We start from the raw sequence: 24,017 nt of genomic DNA, 5'->3' as shown, positions 1-24,017 counted from the left end.
TCCTTTTTCACAATTTACGGATGAATGATTTATTCTTCCTGTAGATGTTAGCAATCTCAGCAGTTTTTTCTTATTAAGTAAAGTTTTACATTTTCACTTAAAGGAAGCACTTTATGGCTTTTCTTGGGCATATTACAATTACCAGCATCGCTACACTTGTTAGAGCCATCATGAAGTAACACAAAGGGTTACCGGGACACGAATGTTCATCTGATGACTGAGAGGGTCACTAAGTGACTAGCAGGTGGGGTACACAGGACAAAAGGATGCTTCATGTCCCAGGCAGGATGAACAGCATGGTGCAATATTTCATCACACTGCCCAGAACTGTGCAGTTTAAAACTTATGAATTGTTTATTCATAACAGTAATATTAAATGGAAAAATGTTTGAACCATGGTTGACTGCAAGTAAGTGAAACCGTGGAAAGTGACACCATGCAGAGGCCTACTGTGCCAATGATTTGAAACCTTTTGGACAATCAGCCCTCCATCATTCAGTCTCCACCAGCCTTCTGACCTCCAGATAAGGGGGAAGATGATTTATATGTTCACAGAAACAAGAGAACACAAAGCAAGATAATTACATGAAAGGAAATGTAATCTCTGCCTTGCCAACTTAAAGATACAGTCTGTTACATCCAAGACACTGGATAGTAGCCAACAGAACTTGATGAACACATGTTTTTGTAGGTTTCATTTTTTGGTGTGTGATTTTGTAGCATTTTAATTTTCACAATATTATGGGCAAAAGATTTGTAATATAGTTAAGTGAAGAAAATTCACATAGCAGTTAAATTTGATAAGTCAAACAACCCCCAAGATATCCTTGGGCTATGTTATCTAATTCAGTATCATTTTATGAGAGGTTCCCTGGTGGCTCAGTGGTAAAGAATCCACCTGACAATGCAGGAGACTCAGGTTCAATCTCTGGGTCTGGAAGATCCCCTAGAATAGGAAATGCCAACTCGATCCAGTATTCTTGCCTGGAAAATTCCATGGACAGAGGAGCCTGGTGGGCTACAGTCCATGGGGTCACAAGGAATTGGACATGACTTAGCAACTAAACAACATCATTTTATGAAAATATCAAGATTCAGAAAGGTTTGGATTTACCAAAGCAAACAGAAATGAAATTCAGGTCTCCTAATTCTATTTTTTTGGCTGTGTGGGCTTCTCTAATTGTTGTGCACTGGTTTAGTTGTGGCATGCATATGAGATCTTAGTTCCCCAACCAGGGTCAAATCCTCTTCCCCTGAATTGCAAGGCAGATTCTCAACTACTGGACCACCAGGGAAGTCCTGATATTAGATGACTGACTGTATACTGATACATTTTAAATATTTAAAATGTTTATTGGGTAGATCATTTGTAATGGTTTCCCACCTAAACTTTTTGATTGGCAATCCTAATCATGCTAGGGAGGGTAATTTTACAGTAAATCTGCATGCCAAATCCCTGTAAGAGAGCTTGCATTTTAGTTTTTTCTGTCCAGATTTCACAGTGACTATCGAGCATTCACAAGCTGTCTTTTCAGAATTATTTATGAAATAATTTGATCTTATCAGCTATCAATATCTGATTTTAAATATGGTCTGTATTAACATTGGCAATATTAGGAAACATGAAATATTATTTCACCTTAACTCAGGTGAAAAAATTTAAGTTTACATTTGTCATGTTCCAGTCACTTTAGACAAAGTTTATAAATTTTAAATACTTTTATTTTTAATCAGTAAATTTTATTTCATGTCTTTATATGTGTTTGATGATCAATAAGATTCAAAACCAAAACTTTTTTTTCATTGAATTTAGTGCAACAGTCCTATTTTTCTGTTGAAATTTTACAGCTTATTGACTTGACTCTTAAGAAATTTATCATCTATAGATGATATGTATGTATGTAAATTAAACTGGCAGCTCTGAAACAAATTTGCTCATTTATTTCTGGACTTCAAAGGAATACCTCCCTGCCTGCAACCACCTCCAACAAAGGAGATATATATTTAAATAATGTGGCTAAAAAAAAATTTCCTATAGAGATCAGTAGCTTACAATACAGTATTGTAATTAGTCTCCAATTAAAATAAATAAATTTACATTAAAGCTTCAATAAACAATTATGGACAAATAAAAATAAACCGGCGGGGGGGGGGGGGGAGAGATCGGTAGCTTAATAGCTAATGATAAAGACTGGTTGAATCAATTAAGGTACATAAATATGAATACCATGAAAATATTAAAAATCATGTTTTAGGAAAAAAATCAATGACATAAGAAAATGTTCCACATTTTCAAACTGTGAGACCATAAAATGAGTATATTTCATAACAACAAAACAGGTTTATAAAGTAAAAGCTCCCTCTTTTATATATCCCCATCCACTAAAATAGTAACTCGGCTACTAGATAAAATACTTTGCTAGACAAAATAGTTATCTCAGCTGGAAATATTATAGTTAATTTTGATCATCTCTTTCTTTGTGCTTTTAGGTACTTTTATTTTCCTAAATGAACTATATATTTTTTTTAATTAACAAAAATGATTCCAGTAAAGCCATGTATATAATAACAACTTTGGCATACTTAACATTCTCCATTACAAGTAGCAATTTCTGTATGTAGATGTCTAGGAAAAACAGTGATTTAAACTATAACCACAAATACTTTACCTTGGAGAAGGGAGATTATAATTACAACCTTTAGTTTGGAAGTTGGAAAAAGAACATCTGATGCCCTCTTGTGGCCAATAATTTTGATAAAGTGATTTTCATTGAAATCCAGTCTTAACTAAGAGAATACCATAGCTCTGTCGATAAGGGGCTTCCCTGATAGCTCAGTTGGTATACAGTCTGCCTGCAATGCAGGAGATCGTGCCTGGTTCCGATTCCTGGGTTGGGAAGATCCGCTGGAGAAGGGATAGACTACCCACTCCAGTATTCTTGGGCTTCCCTTGTGGCTCAGCTGGTAAAGAATCCACCTGGGTTAGGAAGATACCCTGGAGAAAGGAAAAGGCCACCCACTCCAGTATTCTGGCCTAGAGAATTCCAGGGACTGTTTAGTCCACGGGGTTGAAAAGAGTCAGACACAACTGAGCAACTTTAACTTCACTTCACTTCAGTTGGTAAAGAATCTGCCTGCAGTGCAGGAGACCTGGGTTCAAGCCCTGAATCGGGAAGATGCCCTGAGAAGGAAATGTCAACCCATTCCAGTATTCTTGGCTGGAGTATTCCATGGACTAAGGAGCCTGGCAGGCTACAGTCCATGGTGTCGCCAAAGTTGGACATGACTCTGCACTTAACTAGCGCTACTGAAGAGCACAGTAACATTGAAACCAGAAGTCTCTGAGGTTTAAAGGTAAATTTTCTGTTGAGATTGCAGACATTTTGAATACCACATACCCTGAGAGCTATGTATCTTTATGATTTGTGCACTTTTCTGGTAGTCTATACTCAACAGAATTTACCAGCAACAGGAATATCTGGAACAGCCAAGGACATCCAATGTTTATTAGCAAGTGTTGATTTTTCTGATCAAATAATTTAGGACTAGAAATTTAAAGATGTGTATAATGAGAAAGTGTAATCATCTTAGTTTTTAAAAATATACCTTCGGGGAAAAAATACAATTTTTTTTTAAATCCAAATTTTTCTATCTCTTTTTGTTTTTGTAGTTCAAGTACACTTACGAGACTGATGGCACTACAGTGGTATAAATACGAAGGACCACTGAAGAATCTGAAGTACTGTACTGTTTGACTTTATTTTAGACCACTAATAAAGACTTTTAAAAATTCCATCGAATAGCTCAGACTGTATGGAAGACGCGGGTTCAATCCCTGGGTCAGGAAGATCCTCTGGAGAAGGAAATTGCAACCCACTCCAGTACTCTTGCCTGGAAAATCCCATGGACGGAGGAGCATGGCAGGCTACAGTCTATGGGGTCGCAAAGAGTCGGATACGACTGAGCGACGTCACTTTCACTTTCACTTTAATAAAGACTTTAACGTGTTGAAGAAAAAAAGCACAAGGCAGAGCTTAGAGCATCTACAAGGACATTTCTGCTTTATGCAGTGGCACTAGGCATAGTCAGATGTCTTATCAACATTTGTACAGGCCAAATTCCAGGCTAAGAAAATCCTATGTATAGTGACTTTGATGACTGAAAGATGTTTCACTGTATTTATATTTTCAATTAGGTACTACTAACAAATTTTAGACTTTTTATATGAATCACTTGCTACTATAGCCTTTGGGAAAGTTATGGTTAATAAAAAAATTTTTTAAAGAAAAATGGAAATTGCTACATGGCTTTTTCTTTGCTAAATATTTAACTAAACACTGCAGTGAGATATCCCTTTCACTCTTCTCTGTTTATGCACAGAACAGCAGCACACATTGTCATGCCTCAAACTACTTTTTATTTGCAACTACATGATTTTATGCAATTCTTCTAAACAACAACATAAAATAGATTTCCATGTGTATAAATAACTTACATACTTTCCATAAAGTAAATGCTCAAAGGTGCTAGATCATCCACTCCTACAGTATCCTCATAAGCAACAGAGCTGATGCACAATATATAAATACTCAAGTTTAATATTAAAAACTCAGGCACTTGACTAACTTTTATAAAGTTTCTCAAACTATATCAATATATCTAAAGTGCATATATATTTTTAAGAAAAGATTATTCTTAATAACTTCTCTATAAAAATAAGTTTGATGGTTTAGCCCATCTAACTTTACTACTTTAAGTATGAACTTTTAATGTGTAGTCAGGCTTATTCTACCTTCGCTCAACATGACACCAACAGACAAAAGCAGCTAGTGAGGTGCTAACATGTGAGGATTAATCCAGTGATTGCGGTCACAATGCATTCCAGGAGGAGGTACCCATGTTACTGGAACTGGGCGATATGGTTTATTCTTCCGTCCCTGATTTGGATAACCAAATGGAATGGGAGGAGGGTAGTGACTTTGATTGCCATTCCCTCGATACATTATTGGCTTTTTTCTGGGCAGCGGGTGCCACATTGGAAGAGGTGGGAATATTAATTCCGAAATCTGTAGGGAAAAGAAAATGGTAAATCAATAAAAAAACAAACTCACTCACCCACAACCCAAAGAGTAGCTCTAAGGGACATTCCCTACAGTCAAGTCTAAATATGTTAAAAACTTCAAATATAGTAAGTGATCAGTATTTTTCAAATGAACAAAAATTAATAAACTCAAACACACCCCTCGAAAACCAGGTATTCTCTGGCTGTATCAACCAGAAAAGATGAAAACACAGAATGAGTAGAGGCCTGTAAGGACACATCATGTTTAAGACCGCTGGTGTCCAAAGCTGGCTGAAGAGTCATCTATGAAGCTTTTAAACACAAAAATGTCATGCCCCAGTCCTGGTCTAGTGAACAGTATTAACAAAATTTTAGGAAGAGAGGCCAGGTATTTTGATGACACTCTGCAGGTGATTCTAATGTAGCCAGTTTAGCATTTTGGAACAACAGTCTTAGATTATGCTGTAAGTCAAGTGGGACATCAAGTTCACATTATGCAAAATGTTTTCAGCAGTCTTGGACCTCTCTGCTCAGAATACTGTGCCCTGTGACTATGAGTTTCAGAGTTCTCTGATTTCTAATCTGCTCTTAGCATAGGGATTAAAAAATTTATATTCTGTATATCAGCACTACATTCAGGATAGAAAATTCAAAAGGCACGAAGTTGTATATAGTGGAAAAAAAAAGTCTCTCTTTATCTGATTACCAGCTACCCTCTCAGAGGCAGCAGACACTAATCAATTTTTTGATTACCTTTAGAGAGATTCTATGAATATACTTGTGTGTACATCAATATACACATTAAATATCCACAATTCTGCATACTGCTTCTATACTCAAATACATATCAGAGACATTCATATATATAATGACTTTTTCCATAAATCTACAGCTAGACAGTAATGCAGTGACTATGCCATAACTAAATCAAGTGGTATCTTGTTGATAGGACATTTCGGCTGCTTTCAGTCTTTTAAAACAACAATGCACAAAAGCACACAAAACAATGCTGCAGTGAATAACCTTAGCATGCACAGTTAATTCTTGATTACCTACAATGGGGAAATGAAAACATTTATTAATAGTTCCAACTAATAATTGACCTATACTAAAAACCAATAGTGAAGTGGAATGTTTTCATTTCTTTCTACATTGGGGTCCTGGTAAGCTTTTAAAACTCAAAAAGTAGACACAATTCTGGAACAATGATTCCCACAAGCAACCACTGTTCAAATTTCTATCACAGACTGAGTTTTCCCTGTTTGTGAACACCATATAAATGGAAGGTATATATTCTTTTGTGTCTAGCAATATTCTTTTTTTGGGGCTGTAACACATGACTTGTGGGATCTTAGTTTCCCTACCAGGAACCAACTTGTGCCCTTGGCAGTGAAAACAAGAGTCCTTAACCACTGGACCACTAAAGAATTCCCTGGCAAAATTCTTCTGCTCAAAAGAATGTTTTTTAGGTCCTTCTGTACTGTGTCTATTATGAAATCTGTTTTATTGTTATTATCCTATGGTATAAATGAATATATGACTATCTTCCCCCATTCACTTGTTAATGGATATTTGTTTTTTTTACTGTTATAAACATTCTAGTAAGAGGCTTTGTAGATATGGTTCTTTTCATTTCTCTTGTTAAAATACTTAGGAGTGGAACTGTTGGGTTATAGGGCAGATGCATATTTAAGTGCCAAGAGGTTTTAAAGTGATAGTACCATTTTTTACACTTTCATCAACAGTTTATGAATCCAGCTTCTTCACATCCTTGTCAGCACTTGGTACTGTCAGATGTTTTAATTTTAGCCATTCTGAAAGTAGTGTTTCACTGTGGCTTAAATTTACAATTACCTGATAACAAATAAGGCTGAGCACCTTTTTCATTTGCTTACTGGCCATTTATATAACTTCTTTTGTACAAGTGTTTTTTCACATCTTATACCCACTGTTGTTATTTGGATCATTTGTCTTTTATTGTTGATTTATAGGACTGATTTTTAAAGTATATTCTGAAAACAAGTCCTTTGACAAATATATGTATTGAGAATATTTTGTTCCAGCCTATACTTCTGCCCATTCATTTTCTTTACAGTTTCTTTTGATGGGCAAAGATTTTTAATTTTGATGAGGTCAAATTTAATAACATTTTTGGAAGAAATCTTTGCCTATCCTAAATAATAAAGGTATCTCCCTATGTTTTCTTCCAAGTGTCAGATTTAGCATTTATGTTTAGGCCTGTGACCCATTTAAAATTAGTTGTTGTTGTTGTTGTTTTAATGTATGGAATAAGGTAGCAGTTAGGGTCACTTTTTAAAAAATAAATGGATTATCCAATCGTTTCAGTACCAGTTCTTATAGATTTTCCCCACTGAATTGCTTTGGCACTTATTAAAAAAAATTTTGTACGTAAGGAGTCTACTATCTGTTCCAATAATATATTTGTGTATCTTTAAACCATTACCACAGGGATTGCCTAGTGGTTCAGTGGTAAAGAATTCATCTGCCAGTGTAGGAGAGGCGGGTTGATTCCTGGGTGGGGAAGATGCCCTGGAGAAGGAAATCATAACCCACTCCACTATTCTTGCCTGGGAAATCCCATGAACAGTGGAGCCTGGTGGACTACAGTCCATGGGGTCACAAAAGAGTTGGACACAACTTGGAGAGTAAACAACAAACCATTAACACACTGTCTTGATAAACATAATGACTTGATATTAGTGTGAGATCTCTGACTTGATTCTCCTTTCTTTCAATTTTATCTAGAAAAAAGCCTTTGGGGATTTTGATAGCAAGGTGAATCTATAGACCAATTTGGGGAGAAATTACATAATCTTCATTTTTAGTGGAGAATTATCTTTGGAGGTTCCTTTCAGAAAACACAGACCCCTATCAGAGAACAAAGACCCCCAAGCTAGAAATTATTTTGTCCATACTTTGATAACCTCTTTTTTTAAGGTTCTTCTTGGTAAAGCCAGATCCAAGATGAAAAAAATGGACAGGTAAAAAAGATCTTAAAGTGGACCATCTGCTCCAACTTTCTACACAATGACTGTTAAGAGCTGAACTATACTTCTCCATTATGAAATGTTTTGTGAAAGTGAATGTAATGTCAAAAAGAACTGTTTTATTTTAAAAGCACATAAAAGACACTTCCATTTCTATGCTTTTCTGTTAGAATTTTATCCCAGTAGTCTTTCAACAAGGGGGAAAACAAGTACAATTTAATTTTAAAAGAAAATCTAAAAATTAAAGGTCAATTTACTTGTAAAAATTAGTAGCAATAAGTTCAATTTGGGATTCATATTCTTGCTTTACTGAGTAACAACAAATAAAATTCTGAGATCAAATTACCACACATCTCAATGAATTGCAAGTAATTTAACAATGGTAATTTGTAGCACATAATGTATCACACAGGGAAAAAAAGTCCAAAATATTTATGTCAGTGGTCTTAAAATGATCCCTGAAATACAAATATTATGTTTACTTATCTATATAGGGACTCTATTGGGAAGGATACAAAAATAACTGGTAATGAACACCTTCATGCAAGGGCACAAGACTGGTGGCTGGGGAAGCGGAGGACCTGTCACTGTTGTACTCTGGCTTTCCAGGTGACGCTAGTGGTAAAGAATCTGTCTGCCAGTGTAGGAGACGTTAAGAGATGTAGGTACAATCCCTGGGTTGGGAAGAGTCCCTGAAAAAGGGCATGGCAACCTCTCCAATATTCTTGCCTGGAGAATCCCATGGACAGAGGAGCCTGGTGGGCTACAGTTTATAGGGCTGCAGAGTCGGACACAACTGAAGTGACTCAGCATGGACGCACATACTGTTTCAAGTTAATTTTTTAAAGGTTCAGTCTCTAATACTCATGATACTCTGATTTCTTACTCATTAAAATCTAAATTCTCATTTTAGGCCAAATCAAACCATACCAGAAACCTGTTATGTTTAATTATATCTAATTAAGCCCAACTTAATAAAAACAGGTATATTTAAAAATAGACTCAAAATCAGAAAAAGTACATGTACAGAATAAGGCTCAACTCAAAAGATTTTTTTTTTTTTTACTTGACAATATTTCCTGTTGAAAAGTCCTGTTAAGAATTTTACAATCTATAATACATTAACTGTTCTTTGGTATGTGGGGTATAAGTAATAAATAAGTGAACAAAGTACACGTCTGACTGCTATGTGTTAGTTGCTCAGTTGTGTCCCACTCTTTGTGACCATATAGACCACAGCCTGCCAGGCTCCTCTGTCCATATAATTCTCTGGGCAAGAATACTGGAGTGGGTTGCTATTCCATTTTCCAGGGGATATTCCCAACCCAGGGATCGAATCCGGGTCTCCTGAATTGCAGGCAGATTCTTTACCAACCGAACCAGCAGGAAAGCTCTCATGCTTGCTATATGATTCTTACATGTTAAGGCAAAGAAAGATATTGTTTTGGCTTGAATGAAAAATTAACTAAAGAAAAATTTATTGATGTTTCTCTTTAACCACAGGGAGGGAGGAACATGAAAGTTAAACCTAAAGTTACAAATTGGAAGAGTTAAAGGCTACAAAAAAAAAAAAAAGTAGCTGTTTCTGAAAGCACTAAGGATTTTAAAACATCAGAAATGTTTTATTTCCATGATTCTTCCTATTCTTTTTGAAATATATTTATCCTACATATTGAATAGTAAAGCAGACCTTTGATAAAATGACTCAGGATGCCTATTCTCATCTCAGATGAAACAGCTTCCCCTTAGTGTGGAAAGGCAAGAACTGTGATCTAAAATCTCAAGTCAGAAATCCTGGGCAATATGAGCAGAATTACCCAGGATGACCTTGCAAGCCCTGCTCAGGACCTTCAGTATGGAGCCACTTCATGGTTACCTGGTACACAGGGCTGGGGGTCGCAGCCACAGAATTCGGTTTCACTTCCACTTCCTTACATGTTTCTTCATCTGAAGAGGAGGATCCTGAATGATAATCAGAGGTAACCTTATCAAGGGCCCTGGTAACTTTCTTGGAAATCTCATCCTTGTTTTCATCCTCATTTTCAAAGCTGGCAACAATGAATGCATTATTTTTCTCTCCATACCTTAGAATAAAAAAATCCAAAAACAAAAAACTTAGAAACCCTGAAGTTATATCAACAAAGCAACAAATGTCCATAAAAACAACTGAACAGGTCTGGACATGCCACCAGTCCCGGGCCAAGAAGGAACCCTCCCAGAACTTGATTCTACATATATAGTATGTTAACCCAGCTCCATGCCAACAGGCAGGCGACAGTTTTCCAGTCTATTAACGTATCAAAAAAGTGACCTCATTCATTCTCTTTTCCGATTTTCTTTTTTACTGCCCCAAGAGAAATTCATTGATTACATTTTTGTATGCACCACTGAAATTGGCCATACATTAAAGTACTGGACATTTACATTAACACAGTAAAACTTTCTAATGAATTTTTAATTGACCCCTATATTGTAGATCATAGTAATTCAAGTCAAAAATCAACTAGATATTTCTTATGGGATTTACTTTTACTGCAATTAAATTAAAAAAGGGGCCTGTGTTTCCTGTATCTACACTGACAAAAATGAGAACTGAGGGAACTGTTGAGGTTAAAGAGAAAAAGAAAATATAGCTACTGTTGAGGAAAATAAAAGGATTTTTCTTGAATTACACTGCTGATTTCAGAGATTCCTATGATAAATGTTCACTTCTTTTAAGCAGTGTTTTTATTCTTCCAAAACATTTTTAAAGCCTTGATCTAAGAAAAACTGTCAGGATATCTAACTTTGGCTATTGGTTACTAGAAAAAAAAATTCTGCGATCAGGGGAAAATAGCATAATACACAGTAAAACTAGGAGTTTTCATTGAGAGGACAGAGAAGAAACCGACAAATCCATTCAAATAAATTAGACATCATAAACACTATGAAACAATTTCTAGGAAGTGTTAGGACAAAGGAAATGAACTGTTAAGCAGTCTTACACAACATGTAATTAAAGTTAAACAAATGATTCCAAGCTTACAAAATGTAAGAATGACTTCAAAAGAAAAATAAGGTTAACTATGATGTCAATTAATTTCAAGATAACTCATCTCAAATTATTTCTGAATCAGGATATTAACAATTAAGTAAAAGGCCTAATTACAACAAAGTCTATGAAAGTTTAAATAGCAATCAAGTAGTCTCATAGGTGAGTTCTATTTCTTTTAGCTGTGCTATCTTCTATTCTCATGGGCTGAATGGGGCCATAAATGCAATCTAAATACAGTATATAATTCCCTTTTTCTATTCTCTTTCAGTCTGTCTCATAAACTGCTATAGGATGGTGGAAAGAGCACAAGACATGTTTTTGGTTCTGCTCTGCCATGTACTAGCTGTAACCAGGTACAAGTTATGCAGTCTGTCCAGGCCTTAGTTTCTTATCTGCAGGATGAGGAAGCTGGAAATAGTTGGATAGTGGTTGTTCTTCAACTGGTGATTCTTCTTCTTAGAAAATGCCTGAACAATTGGGTGAGTTCTTCACAACACAGAATTCACGAACTACAATTTCAACTCAGGCAAAACAGAAAGGCAGGAAATCTGAGAAAAAACCCTACCTCAGTAGAAACAGAAACCTAAACCAAGGGCAGACATCTAAATGACTGAAGGATCAGCTTTATTAACTCAGATTTCTTTGACACTTGAGCTCAATTAGGTTTTGCATTTTTCCCTTGGTAGTGTTTTGGCATGAGGGCTCTCTTCAGGGTAAGTGAAACAGCTTACTATATTACCGTAATAGCAGAACATGCAATTAATTCCTCAGAATTAGTAAGGGACAAGTTTTAAACTTTACAATTTAAAATTTAAACACACTGCTAAAACATTAAGACCAACTGAGTTAATTTGAAAAATATCAATAGTATCTAATGCTCTTTATCAGGAAAAGAAAGGATTACAGAAATTACAAACAAAAAAGAAGTGTAGACTACTGAGTAGATAATAACATGCCAGCTATTTGCAGGATTTCTCCTTATAGGAAAGATCTGTTTTCTATTCAGTATAATCTGAAGTATTTCACGAAGTGATTACCTTTCTAACTATATAACACTTTTGCATTTTTCCAATATCTATCCTGAGGGAATAATTCTATGAATAATGTTCTGAGTAGATTTCAAATATTTTTTACAACCACAGCTTTTAGTATACAATGATTTATTATTTTTAATGACTCACATTATTTATTCAACTATGTAACTGCTGTATCAGTTTTAATTTTCAGAATATTCCCAGTTTGGATTCAAAAGCACTAATAAATATCTCAATTTCCTTTATTAATTTATAGCAATCATCTCTACCCAATTACTAACACTTTGTTTCCTCTGGGGTTTCTATCATCACTTAATGAACATTCTAAAGATAATTTCTATTAACTGTGAAGAAACTCACATCATAGTCAATTTGGGGCAAAATTTTGATCATACAGAAGGCAATGCAAGGATTTTCTTATACTAGCAAGATGAGAAAGCTCAGTAATTTTTCATTATCTGGTATTATCATATAATGAAGTATTCACTTTAAAACAGAATGTCCACGTAACTAAAGCTCTCATCTTCAGGTGTCAAGATATGGTTTAAGCATTTCAAATAAATATGTCCATAATGTTCATGTAATTCACCAACTTCTTAAACATCCTTGGATATAGAAACTTTCCCCTATGATTTAAGACTGTTGTATTAAATATTCCTTATTTGACAGTGTGATAATATATTTGGCTCAACTCTTGCTTTTTTGTTCCCACTTCTATGTTAGACTATTACTTTTTTTGTAAATTTATGACAACAGTATCCTAGGGGACTGGTTCCAGGACCATCCCCTCCCCCTCCTCTCCCAGTGTGAAAATCTATGGCTGCCCAAGTATTGTACCTTAAATAAAATGGCAAGGTATTTGCATACAACCTGCCCACACGCTCCCATACACTTTAAACTATCTCCAGATTACTTATCATATCTAATACAATGTAAATATTATGCAGATACTTTGAATATTATGTAAATAGTTGCATAGCATGGCAAATTCAAGTTTTGCTTTTTAGAACTTATCTTTAATTTTTTCCCCTCAAATATTTTTGAACTAAAGTTGGTTGAATGCGTGGATATGGAACCCTCAGATATGGAAAGTCAACTGTATTTTGAACAGTCCCCCTTCAAATGTCATGTAAATCTTAATGGCTTAAAAAACTATACAACTTAAAGAACTGTGCATGAAGTAAGAGTAAATCAGGATCAACGTATAGGCCTTAAAAAAGTAAGTATTTCAATATAGTTATTTTTGTGATAGCTATTTCTTGTATACTGAAAAGTCTTCTGCAGGGATTCAGTGGACCAAGTCTACAAAACAAAGTCTGACCCTGGCCTGAGGTAAATCCGTCCTTAGTCCCAGACTCTAAAAATTGTCTGACCTTCTCAGACCAAAAATTGCTGCTATTCCTTTTTATGAGAAATAAGTACTGGAAAATCTACCTGCCTCCAGTTTTCCAAAGCAATAAGCTTACATAAGACACCAGCTTACATCAAGCAGCCCCAGGGTGGTCTAGAAAATTGTTGCAGAACAACCATGTATTTATCCAGCATGTCTTCGTCACCACTTTCATTGATGAAGATCAAGTCACAGCCCATGACCACCTTTAGAAGATATTAGGGTTACATCAAAAGCACCTCTACTACAATCAATGGGTAAACTGTACCTCTAAACCAAAGAGAAAACCCTAATGGAACAGCTGTAGGAAATCACTCACAGGGGGTTCCATGCATCTGTTCATCCTGTCTGGAAACATCTTTCCTACTTTGTCATCTAGTCAGTCAACTGCAACTCCTTCACCACTCAGCTCAAGTATCACCTACTCAATAAAATCAGTCCTCTGTATCTATGGGTTCTGCATCCGTGCATTCAGCCAACCACAGACCAAAAATATTGGGGGGAAAAAAATCTAGAAAGTTCGTAAAAGAAAAACTTGAACTTCTTCAATTTAAGGCAACTATTTACATAGCATTTACATTGTATTAGGTATTATAAGTAATCTAGAGATGATTTAAAGTAAATGGGAGGTTATACACAAGTTATATGCAAATACTGCACTATTTTATATAAGGGACGTGGGCATCCAAGGATCTTAGTTCTGGCTGTGTATGCGCGTGTGTGGTGAGGAGTGTCCTGGAACTAATCCTTCACTGATTTACCAAGGGGTGACTACAGTCTTCCGTGAGGCAGTAACTTTCTCCTTTGTGCCACCAACCAGGGCATCTTGTACATATTTCTATTATAGCATAAATCTCACTCTGTTGTTATCTGCTTATTCTTTCTTCTCCCTTATTACACTTTGAACTACCTGAAAGAATAATGTCACTTTCATTTCCACAACTAAGAATGCCTGGTCCACAATGAATGCTTTTAAAGTGAATGAAGTTCAGCTTCATACCTAACACACCTAGCTTTTACAATTCTGCTCATTAGGAAACAAGAAATAATTTCCATTATGAAAATAAAACCACAGAAAGTTCACTCAGCCACTTAAAAGCCAAAAGGGGCAGGGGGCAGGGAGAGGCAAGAGTAGAAACAAACAGCAACAGAGACCAACCAAAAGTAATTATCCAGTATTATTTGGGATTAGCAACTTTCCTAGTTTGAAGAGGGGAAAGGGCACTATCAAATGCGAGAAGGTAATAACTGACCTATGGGGAGTCAAGGTATCTAAATTCTACAATAAACTTGGTAAAGCTCTTCAAAAAAAAACCCCTACTCTATCATTTCTTAAGTTTCTTTAGTTGTAAAACAGGAGTGTAACCAGTCTTTTACTATCACCTCCTAGAAGATTAGTTTACAAAATTCACATCTGAGAAAGCCAAACAACCAGCTCCTGGCCATTAAGATACGTGTATAGGCAGTACCTGAGAGAATTTCATAAAAATCAATTCCAGCATGGTGATCAGTTCAGGTGCCAAACTCAAGAACTCACCTACAGCACACCTCACATGGGTCCACCCATAGAGTGAGTTCCTTTGGCAAGCCCAGGTCACTGTACAAGATGCAGCTGTTCTCACAGGCTTTCAGGACATCAGGATCAACTCTCTGAAACTTATTGACACGAATGCATCTACAAAAAAGTGGAGTAATGTTAATAGCTTTAAATAAAATTTAAACCAGAAACTTAGTTATATCTACTAGTATTTGCCAACATGAATTAAAAAAAATAAAACCCTGGTAAAGAACTCAGGAATACCTATCCTAAATAGATTAACAAATCTGAACTAAAGGCAAAGAGACAGCAGCAGCATCAATGCTGCTGTCTACCCAGCCTGGTAGAAAGAAGAGGGCATCTGCATGAGCACAGGGAAATCAGAACTGGCTCTACCTCATTTCAGATAGTAACTACTCAACCTCACATGTACTTCAACAAGCAAGGAGTATGAAAGTTGCATGAAATTACTTAGAACTTTGAATGCAAAAAATTAGCCAAATTCCTATATAACAAAATCTCCAGCTAACAAAAAGACCTCAACTAATGTTTTAAACAATATTCAGAAATTTTTGTGACAAGTTTTGCTCTGTCATTACTTTGCTTAAGAAGAGTATCCTTTGCCTTACCTATAACTGTTCTCTAAATACCAAATCAGTCAAGGACACAGAACCATTTTTATCATGTATTAAGAGTAAAATATAATCCAAAAGTGTTACTGGCTTATTTAAGTTGTGTGACTCAAGGGTTTTCCTATTTTTTAGTTAGCAAAAAAGTGAAAAAATTCTAAACCAATAAAGACTGTTCCAGCACACAGTTTATAGGATCTTAGTTCCCTGACCAGGGATCAAACCTGGGCCCACAGCAGTAAAAGCACAGAGTCCTAACCACTGGGCTACCAGGGAATTCCCATCTGTCCCATTTTTTCTTTTAACTCAAGAAGTACCAACCACAGCTACCTAACAGAATGCTCAAAGATGGCTCTCAGTATGAATGCAAAAATACCTCTTAAAATAAGTATCCTGCTTACATAGAGAAATTTTTAGTTACAATGAAAGTATTTACTGCCTACAGCTAAGAAATGAACCAAAAGAATCCAGGTTTTTGTACTAATCCTGATTTATAGTGTGAAAGTATGAAAGTAAAAGTGTTATGTCTCTCAGTCATGTCCAACTCTTTGTGATCCCCATGGACTGTAGCCCCCAGGTTCCTCTATTCAAGAGATTCTTCAGGTAAAAATACTGGAGTGGGTAGCTATTCCCTTCTCCAGGGGGTCTTCCCATCCCAGGGATTGAACCTGGGTCTCCTGCACTGCAGGCAGATTCTTTACCGTCTGAGCCACCAGAGAAGCCCACGATTTACAAGGTGAATTTAGATTAAATCATTTTACTTCTTCTTCAGACCCAAAGCTTTAAAATATAGAAAATATAAGTTAACTGACAAATATTGATAATACTACTAACTATAATACTGTAACATCAAGAGAATAATGTGTTTATATTTAATTAGTCAATTTCCATTTTCATTTAAAACAGTGAAAAAGTTCTCATTAGATAATAGCTAATATATATTTCTAAGTAATAATAATAACAACCCTTTTTGAAAGTTTTCTAAATACTTTGTATGTATGGCCATACCTCAGACATTGTGGGTTGGTTAAAGACCAGAGCAATAAAGTAAGTATCACAATACAGCCAGTCACAAATTTTTTATTTCTCAGTGTATATAAAAGTTATATTTATACTACACTGTAGTCTACTAAATGTGTAATAGCATTACATCTAAAACACAATATACATAGCTTTATGCTAAAAAATGCTAACCATCACCTGAGCCTTCATCGAGTCTCTGTAATAGTAACATCAAAGATCCCTTATTACAGATCACTGAAACAAATATAATAACAAAAAAGTATGAAATACTGTAAGATTTACCAAAATGTGACAGAGACGCAAAGTGAGCAAATGCAATTGCAAATGTGGCGCTGATAGACTTGCTCAATGCATGCTTGCACAAAACTTCAATTTATAAAAACCACATCTGTGATATAAAATAAAGCAAAGTACAATAAAACAAAGTATGTCTATATTAACTCTTTAAATTTTCACATTGATCCTGTGAGTTACATACTATTTTCTCCATTGCAAGAAAGAAAGGAGGCAGAGAGAGTTTGAGTAACTTGCCCAACATTACCCGGCAAGAAAGTAGTGAATGCAGGGTTCAGATCCACAACAGATGCCAAAGTTCATCTTATTGAACAACCCAATTAGGCCTATATTTATCATAACATCACCATTAACAATTTAGCAAATTCAGAGTAAAAATTTAAAACTAGTTTAAAACATGTAAGAAAATCTTTGTTCCTTTCTATGAGATGGTCTTATGTTATAGATTCTAATGTTGTGTAGGTTGATTCAAAAGTCCCATGTGCCCAGCAGGATCAAAATCAGTTAAGGGTAAGGAGATAGATCTTACATGTATACATGTATGTGTTTTTTAACACACAGTGAAGATGTAGGCTCTGAGCTTAAAAAAAAATATGTAAATATAAAGGCTTAGAGACACTGTTTCAACAAAATTTGCATACCATACATATTTCTATGCTATTTTTTTTTCACTCTAGATACTGTGACTACTTACCCATTAGCCACTCTTCAAAAACAAGATTTTAAAAGTTGCATAAAAATAGTCTATCATTTACTTGACAGTGTAGTGCTTTCCAATTTTTTGCAATTATAAAGTGTAAGAAATATCCATATTCATACATTTTTGTCTGCATTTCTGATTATGATTCTAGAATAGATTTTAGGAGACTCAGTTTTCAAAGACTATGAATATTTTTACAGATCTCGGTAATGTTGCCAAATTGCCCTTATTTGTGTATGTTGCAGAGAAACATACTAATATAAAAACTTTAGAAGAAAAAGAACACTTCCAACCTACTCTATGAAGAGTCTAAAACTTTGGTTAATTCTATAGTCTACTAATTTTTATAAAAGAAAACAACCCACTATTAACTCTAATAGTTTTCTACTTCAAAGATGGCTTCAAAATGACTCAATAATGATAGTTCTGATTACATGCCAATTTAATCCTGTTTGGCTAACTTTTTTCCTCAAGTTTTTGAAATTAATGGAAATGAAATTGTACACTGTCTGATCTTTAAGCATTTATTTGACAGTGTCTCCTTTTTCAGTAACAGTACAGTGGCTTGGCACTACCAAAAGCCTTAGTCCAATGTCAATTACATCAGTGTAAAAAGCCTCAAGAGCTCTAATTCACAAAAGCTGTACACTTTATCAGAAATGAAGATATGCAGGAAAAAACTGAGAGAATCAAGTGAGAGGATAAAAAACAATAACTTGAATTATATCCACATCTCTACTTTCACTCACATTTTCCAGTATACTAGGAAACCTCTTTGGATAAAAATGAGAGAGAAATATATCAATTACTTTGATTCTTTTCAACAGATCACATGCTTACCTTGCTTTTCACAAATGAAAACTAAACAAGTCATATTTTTACCTCCTTTGCACACTGAATAGTCATACACTTGACAAGAACACAGTGACTGGAAGAAAATTCTTTTTACTGTGAAGTGCTGATTTGTGGAGGAATCTTTAGGGGCAGCAATATGCATAAATAAAAGAATTTATATTCATGACAGTCACAACTGTTCCACTTTTATTTTTTGGTCACATCCACAAATGGGACACAGTTTGACAGCTGAGTTTAGTAGAACATTCTCAACTCAGGTTCCCAAGTAGTCACATAAACACTAAAGAGAGAACATGCCAGGACAAGTTTTACAGGAGTCTGCTCTTCTTTAAACTGTATATGCAACTTATAAACTGGAGTACAAAAGACAGCTGGGAGTGAGAACTGCCTTCACCCTCAGAGACAAGGCAGTGGTCAGACTGTGGTGTAACAGAAAGCTCCTAAGAATTTAGGGTGAGTTAGACCTGAATTCAAATTCCAGAGCTAGTATTTACCATTTGCAAATCATAGGTAAGTTACCTTCATCTATAAAATGGTTACACTGGCTTCTACTACAACGAATTATGCACAGTACAAATGAAATCATTCCTGTGTCGAGAACACATCAGGTGTTCTAATAATCTTATTTCTCATTTGCCAGAAAACTTTTAATATGTCGCATGTAATTTACTTTTAGATACAAGGATCTCATTTCTCTCAGCTCTTACCATGCCCTTTTCTAAGTGATAGTTTCAGGGGTCCTCTACAATTGTGAAAATCCTCAACTACCTGTGATACACAAAGAAAAACACTCAGGAGTCACACTATGACCACAAAACTAATTCCCAGGAGTCTACAGATTGGCATCCCAAGTCCAGGCAGTAGGAGTCCCAACAACAAATGCTTGTATTTTTAAGTGAATAAGGAAAAAATAAATGAGCCACTCCTGAGCTGGGTATGATGCAGCTAAACTGTGAAAGACATAGACAGGACACCATCACTCCTCTGGCTCCTAACCCTAACCCTAACCCTTTGAGGAGCTGATGATCATCCCCTTCACTCAGTCCAATTCAAATGTCCAAGCTAATCCTTTACCTGTAGGCTTGTCCTTTTGATGGTTTTTCCGGATACCAGTGATTTTTATATTTTTCTTGAAGTATCAGGGTCAATTTCTCAGCAAACCTCTCGACTGCTTCTTTTTTCAATTTATCATGTTTTCGAACTAGTCTTGTGAAAAAGAAGACTACAGCAGCAATTTCGTTCTTCATTTTCTCCTGCAAAGATAAAATAGTTTTTCTCAAAAAAGTGGAAACATCAAAATTTGAAGATAAAGCTCTGTGAAATATACCTCCTTTACAGCCCCCTTTCCTCCTGCCAATTTTATCTCATGTTTCATTGGCTGATATCTGGAGCAAGGAACAGTCACTAATTTATGCCATAAAGACCTTATTGTTAAATACTGCTTAAGAATTTTATCACCTTTGTAAGGAGTTCACTAAAGAGAGCACACCAAGTTGTTCCTGTTAGCTAAAATAAAAATCAGAGATATCACTCAGAAGTACTACAATGATACCACTATAAGCTTTTACTACATGCATAAATATTTAACTATAATAATTCAAGTTTAAAATTATAAGAAATAACATGTACTTTAAAACATAAAAAAGTCCACTTTAAAATCCAGTATTGTAGAGCCAATATAGAAAACAGTTTAGCAGTTCCTAAAAAGGTCATATATATAGGGCTACCACATGACCCAGCAATTCTACTTCTAGCTCTATACCCAAGAAAAATGAAGCCATATGTTCACACAAAAACTTGTACACAAATGTCCGCAGAAACATTATTCATAATAACCAAAAAGCAGAAACAAACTAAATGTGGAGCAACCGATATATGCATAAATAAAATGTGGAATATTATTCATCAACAGAAATGACAAACTGGTAGGTGCTACAACATGTATGAAACTTGAATACATTATGCTAAGGGAAAGAAGCCAAAAGACCAAATACTGTATAACACTATATGAAATGTCCAGAATAAGCAAATCTATATAAACAGGAAATAGATTAGTGGCCTAGGGGTAGGAGAATGGGGGAGGAGTGATGTCAGTGAGTATAAGACTGCCTTTTGAAATGATGAAAATGTCCTAAAATTGACTGTGGTGATGGTTCTACAACTTAGTGAATATACTAATACCAATGAACTGTACATTTTAAATGCGTGGATTATAGAGTGTGTGAACTATATTTCAACAAACCTGTCATACACAAAGATCCACCATCGAGCTTCTCTAAGTATTCTTTCAGGACCAGAGACATAGGTAAATATGACCAAAAAACCCAGCTCTATCAAAGCATATTTAAGAAAGTGGAAATTCAGGATCATTCATGGAAAACCAAACTAAAAGGAATAATTAGACATTCAGTTGCATTTTGGAACTGCCTCAAGAAGGATTCTTTTTAAACGTCAGATCTGATTTATCATTGATTAATCCATAAAAGCAAAAACCTTGTACTGGATATCTTTCTTGTACTGGGATTGTTTCAATGTATATTCTGTCTTTACCCGATGAGCTCATTCATTTGGCTGCTGTAAGTAACTTGGAGTTATCAGATGCTGCATTTACTAAGCAACACCACCTTTTCAGAGCCAATTATTAAAGACATACAGCCTCTGCTATGTCTGGTGTAAAAACTGACTAACCTAGCCTATAGTTCTTTCAGATTTAAAAACTAAAGCTGATTCTGTTAGCTTCCTTTTTCTTTTCCCAAACTTCCTCTTAAAGTCTGTCTTCATAGTATGATTCCTTTCCTCCTTGTGCAAATTCAAACAAGGGACATCAGTGTGAAATAAATTCTGTATGGTATTTGAGAAGTATGCTGGCAGCCATAGCTACCCTGATCCTAGATGGGAAGACACCCAAACCTTCCTCCTGGAACCCTAGAATGGGTTTCTTCTATGGCCAGCGGCACACAACCCCAGCCCTCTGCAACTGCTGTGCAGCCTCCTGTTGAAAAAAACGTCAGCCATTTCCACATATAAAGCTATATTTATACTCCACCACGTTATGATAGAAAAGAAAACCCACTGCAATTTAATATATGCTTTGGGATGAAACTTGCTGATGGAACTACATCAGCCTCCACCCCACCAAAGAAAACAAGGAATCACGCTAAAGAAATATACTCCATCCCCAACTAACTCATTTTCTTCATTCAATTTGCCAACTCTGCTCTACATATCTGAGTGTGGGGTTTTGTTTTCCTTTCTTGCCCCCCTCCACCCCTCCTCGGCCCTCTGTTTCACATCAGAAAATAAAAGGAAGAAAGGAAGGAAAGAACCACTTAGTGGTGGCTTTGGGTTGTAACACAAGATGAGTCATACGGAATTTTTTTTTTTTTTTTCTTCACTTTTGAAGGAATAGTGCCTGATTTGCTGACAATTTAACCCACCCTCACAGGTCAGTATTCCAGGAGGATCCGAAGGGTACCCCCCAGAGGGGAGAGTTATAAAGTCAGGAAGCAGAACCCAGCAAGGCCCAGAAGACCCGAGGTACGCAAGCGAAGTATCTCGAGTAAGGGGCCACAAACCCTCCACCCACACTCGGAGCGAAAAGCTCCCATTTTAAATCTCGCACGGTGACGTCATCCGGGGACGTAGTCACCGCGGCAGCTCCTCAAGTTCTACTTTGTTCCACAGTCTCCTCGGCTCCCGGCGGCGGGCCGAGAACCCCAAGGAAAACCCAGCCCTGCCTGCCAGGAGTTTATAACTTTGTACTTTTCCCTCCCTTGTAACGAGAGGCGAGTCGAGCCCGTTTCTGGAAACAAGTATTTTTCCGGACAGACTTTCCCAAGGTTGAGGGAATCCCAGCCGCGGGGGGCGGGTGAGGAGCCTCGGACCAGCCTCGCGGCGCCACAAAGCGGGCTCCAGACCCCGAGAGGCAGGATTCCCGCGGCGCTGGGAGGTGGGCTTTTCATGCCCCGGCAGCCCGCGGCCCGGCACTGGCACGGGGCTCTTGAGGAGCGCTAGGTGAGGGGGCACCCCACGTATCCACCCACTCCTGGAAGAACCGCCCGCGAGCGCGTCCAACTTCTGCAATCGCGGATTTTCCCGAGTTAAGGGGGCAGGGCCCCGAACCCCGTTCCCTTCCTCCCCCGCGAACAGTCGCGCAGGGTCCGTCGCCCCCGGGCAGGTTCCAGCCTTCGGAGGCCCGGGTTCGAGAACTCGACTGCCCTCAGGCGCGACCTCCCTCCACCCCGACACAGCAAGCCGGGTCTCCAGGTCCAGAAAACCCACGGCCGCGCGAGGAAGGCTGTCGCCCACCCCGAGCGGAAGGTAACGCGCTGTGGAAACGTGGCAGGAGCCTCTAGGCGGCGTCTCCGCCGTCGCGATGCCCCTGAGGGTCTCGCGGAAACCCTCGAGGACCGCCCCCTTCAGTTCCCAGCCCTTCCTTCGCGCCGGGCCAGAGCCGATGCAAGCCTGTTTGACCCAACACTCCTCGCGGTCCCCCCACGCACTGCCCGCCCGCGAGCCTTCGACGTGGCCTCCTGGGCGCCCGGACCACCCTCCTCCCGCTGCCCTGAGCCCCGCCATGTCCGCCTCCTCCTGGCCCAGTCCTCTCACCGCCGCCGCCTCCGCTCTGGGGCCACAGATTCGGCGACCCCGACAGTCCCCGGGCCGGGAACCGAACGTACCGCCTTAGCGGACAGGCGCTCAGTGGTAACGAGCGCTGCAAGCCTCGTCAGGTTTGTGAGGCTCCCGCGTCGTCGGGCTGCCAAGCGCGCGCTGAGAGGGCGGGCTGGCTAGCGCGCGAGAGCTAGCGAACGCGGCCCAGAAGCGACGCGCGGGGGGCTCGCGGGCCGGAAGAGGGGCGGGGCGATGACCCGGGAAAGGGATGGCGCCGCTCAGGACTGGCTCGCGCTCCTAGGGGGAGGAGCCTGAGGCGGGGCTTCGCCTCGGCCACGCCCCCGGGGCGCCGGCCTCGCGGCGCGGGCGGCGAAGCACCCTCAGTCGTATCACGCGCGCGGCAGACCCTCCAGTCCGAGCACCAGGGCAACAACACCATGGGCTTCCCCCTTCCGGAAAGAATGGCACTGAGGGTCTAGCGGACTCTCGCCAGCCCGACCCACCTGCCGCAGCCCCTTCGTGGGTCGCGTGGGCCACTTCCCCTCTGCTGCTGGGGTCTCGGCTTCTTCCTCTCGTGTCTGCTTGTTGCCCTGCGCCCTGACACCCCGTGGCGGGGAGGGCGAGTCTTAGACCCTGCTCTGTAGAGGCCCAGCTCTCTAGTCCCCGGGCTTGGGGGGCGGCGGTGAGGGATGCGAGTAGGGGGCGTTTACACAGATCAGACGGAAGGCAGACGTTGCTTTTGTGGACAGAACCTCTTCATTGGTTTGATAATTAGGGGCACGTCAGCTGTGCAGCCTCTTGGTGACATTTCAGTTTGTTTCAGAGTCCTAGTTGGGCCGC

The 24,017-nt window shown here is 38.2% G+C and overlaps 2 protein-coding genes and 1 non-coding gene across 5 annotated transcripts in view; 1 reads left to right on the top strand and 2 right to left on the bottom strand.

The window, feature by feature from the left end:
- CXADR (CXADR Ig-like cell adhesion molecule) overlaps positions 1-3,793 on the top strand; it is a 64,879-nt gene extending 61,086 nt beyond the window's left edge. For both annotated transcript variants that reach the window (XM_019962017.2, XM_019961969.2), the window contains one exon: positions 3,671-3,793. In XM_019962017.2, the coding sequence (XP_019817576.1) occupies positions 3,671-3,755 (85 nt within the window). In that variant the 3' untranslated portion in view covers positions 3,756-3,793. The remainder of the gene's footprint in view (positions 1-3,670) is intronic.
- Positions 3,794-4,394: 601 nt separating this feature from the next.
- Positions 4,395-23,401, bottom strand: BTG3 (BTG anti-proliferation factor 3). Of its 2 annotated transcripts, none has more exons than XM_019962136.2 (5): positions 23,175-23,401; positions 19,641-19,819; positions 15,066-15,203; positions 9,947-10,154; positions 4,395-5,066 (listed from the first exon to the last, which is right to left on the bottom strand). In XM_019962136.2, exons 2-5 carry the CDS (start codon positions 19,811-19,813, stop codon positions 4,827-4,829), a joined length of 759 nt encoding a protein of 252 aa, XP_019817695.1. In that variant the 5' UTR covers positions 19,814-19,819; positions 23,175-23,401; the 3' UTR covers positions 4,395-4,826. The 2 variants fall into 2 exon arrangements, with proteins under 2 accessions (XP_019817695.1, XP_019817638.1); XM_019962079.2 differs by having other exon boundaries at positions 23,246-23,400.
- Positions 15,898-15,970, bottom strand: TRNAK-UUU (transfer RNA lysine (anticodon UUU)). The gene has a single exon. It is a non-coding gene; the product is annotated as a tRNA-Lys (tRNA).
- Positions 23,402-24,017: the final 616 nt, after the last annotated feature.

Source organism: Bos indicus, chromosome 1 (assembly GCF_029378745.1).
Source record: "Bos indicus isolate NIAB-ARS_2022 breed Sahiwal x Tharparkar chromosome 1, NIAB-ARS_B.indTharparkar_mat_pri_1.0, whole genome shotgun sequence".
NCBI lineage: Eukaryota > Metazoa > Chordata > Mammalia > Artiodactyla > Bovidae > Bos > Bos indicus.
Note: the sequence above shows the minus strand (reverse complement) of the source record. Positions and strands in the feature narration are given on the sequence as shown.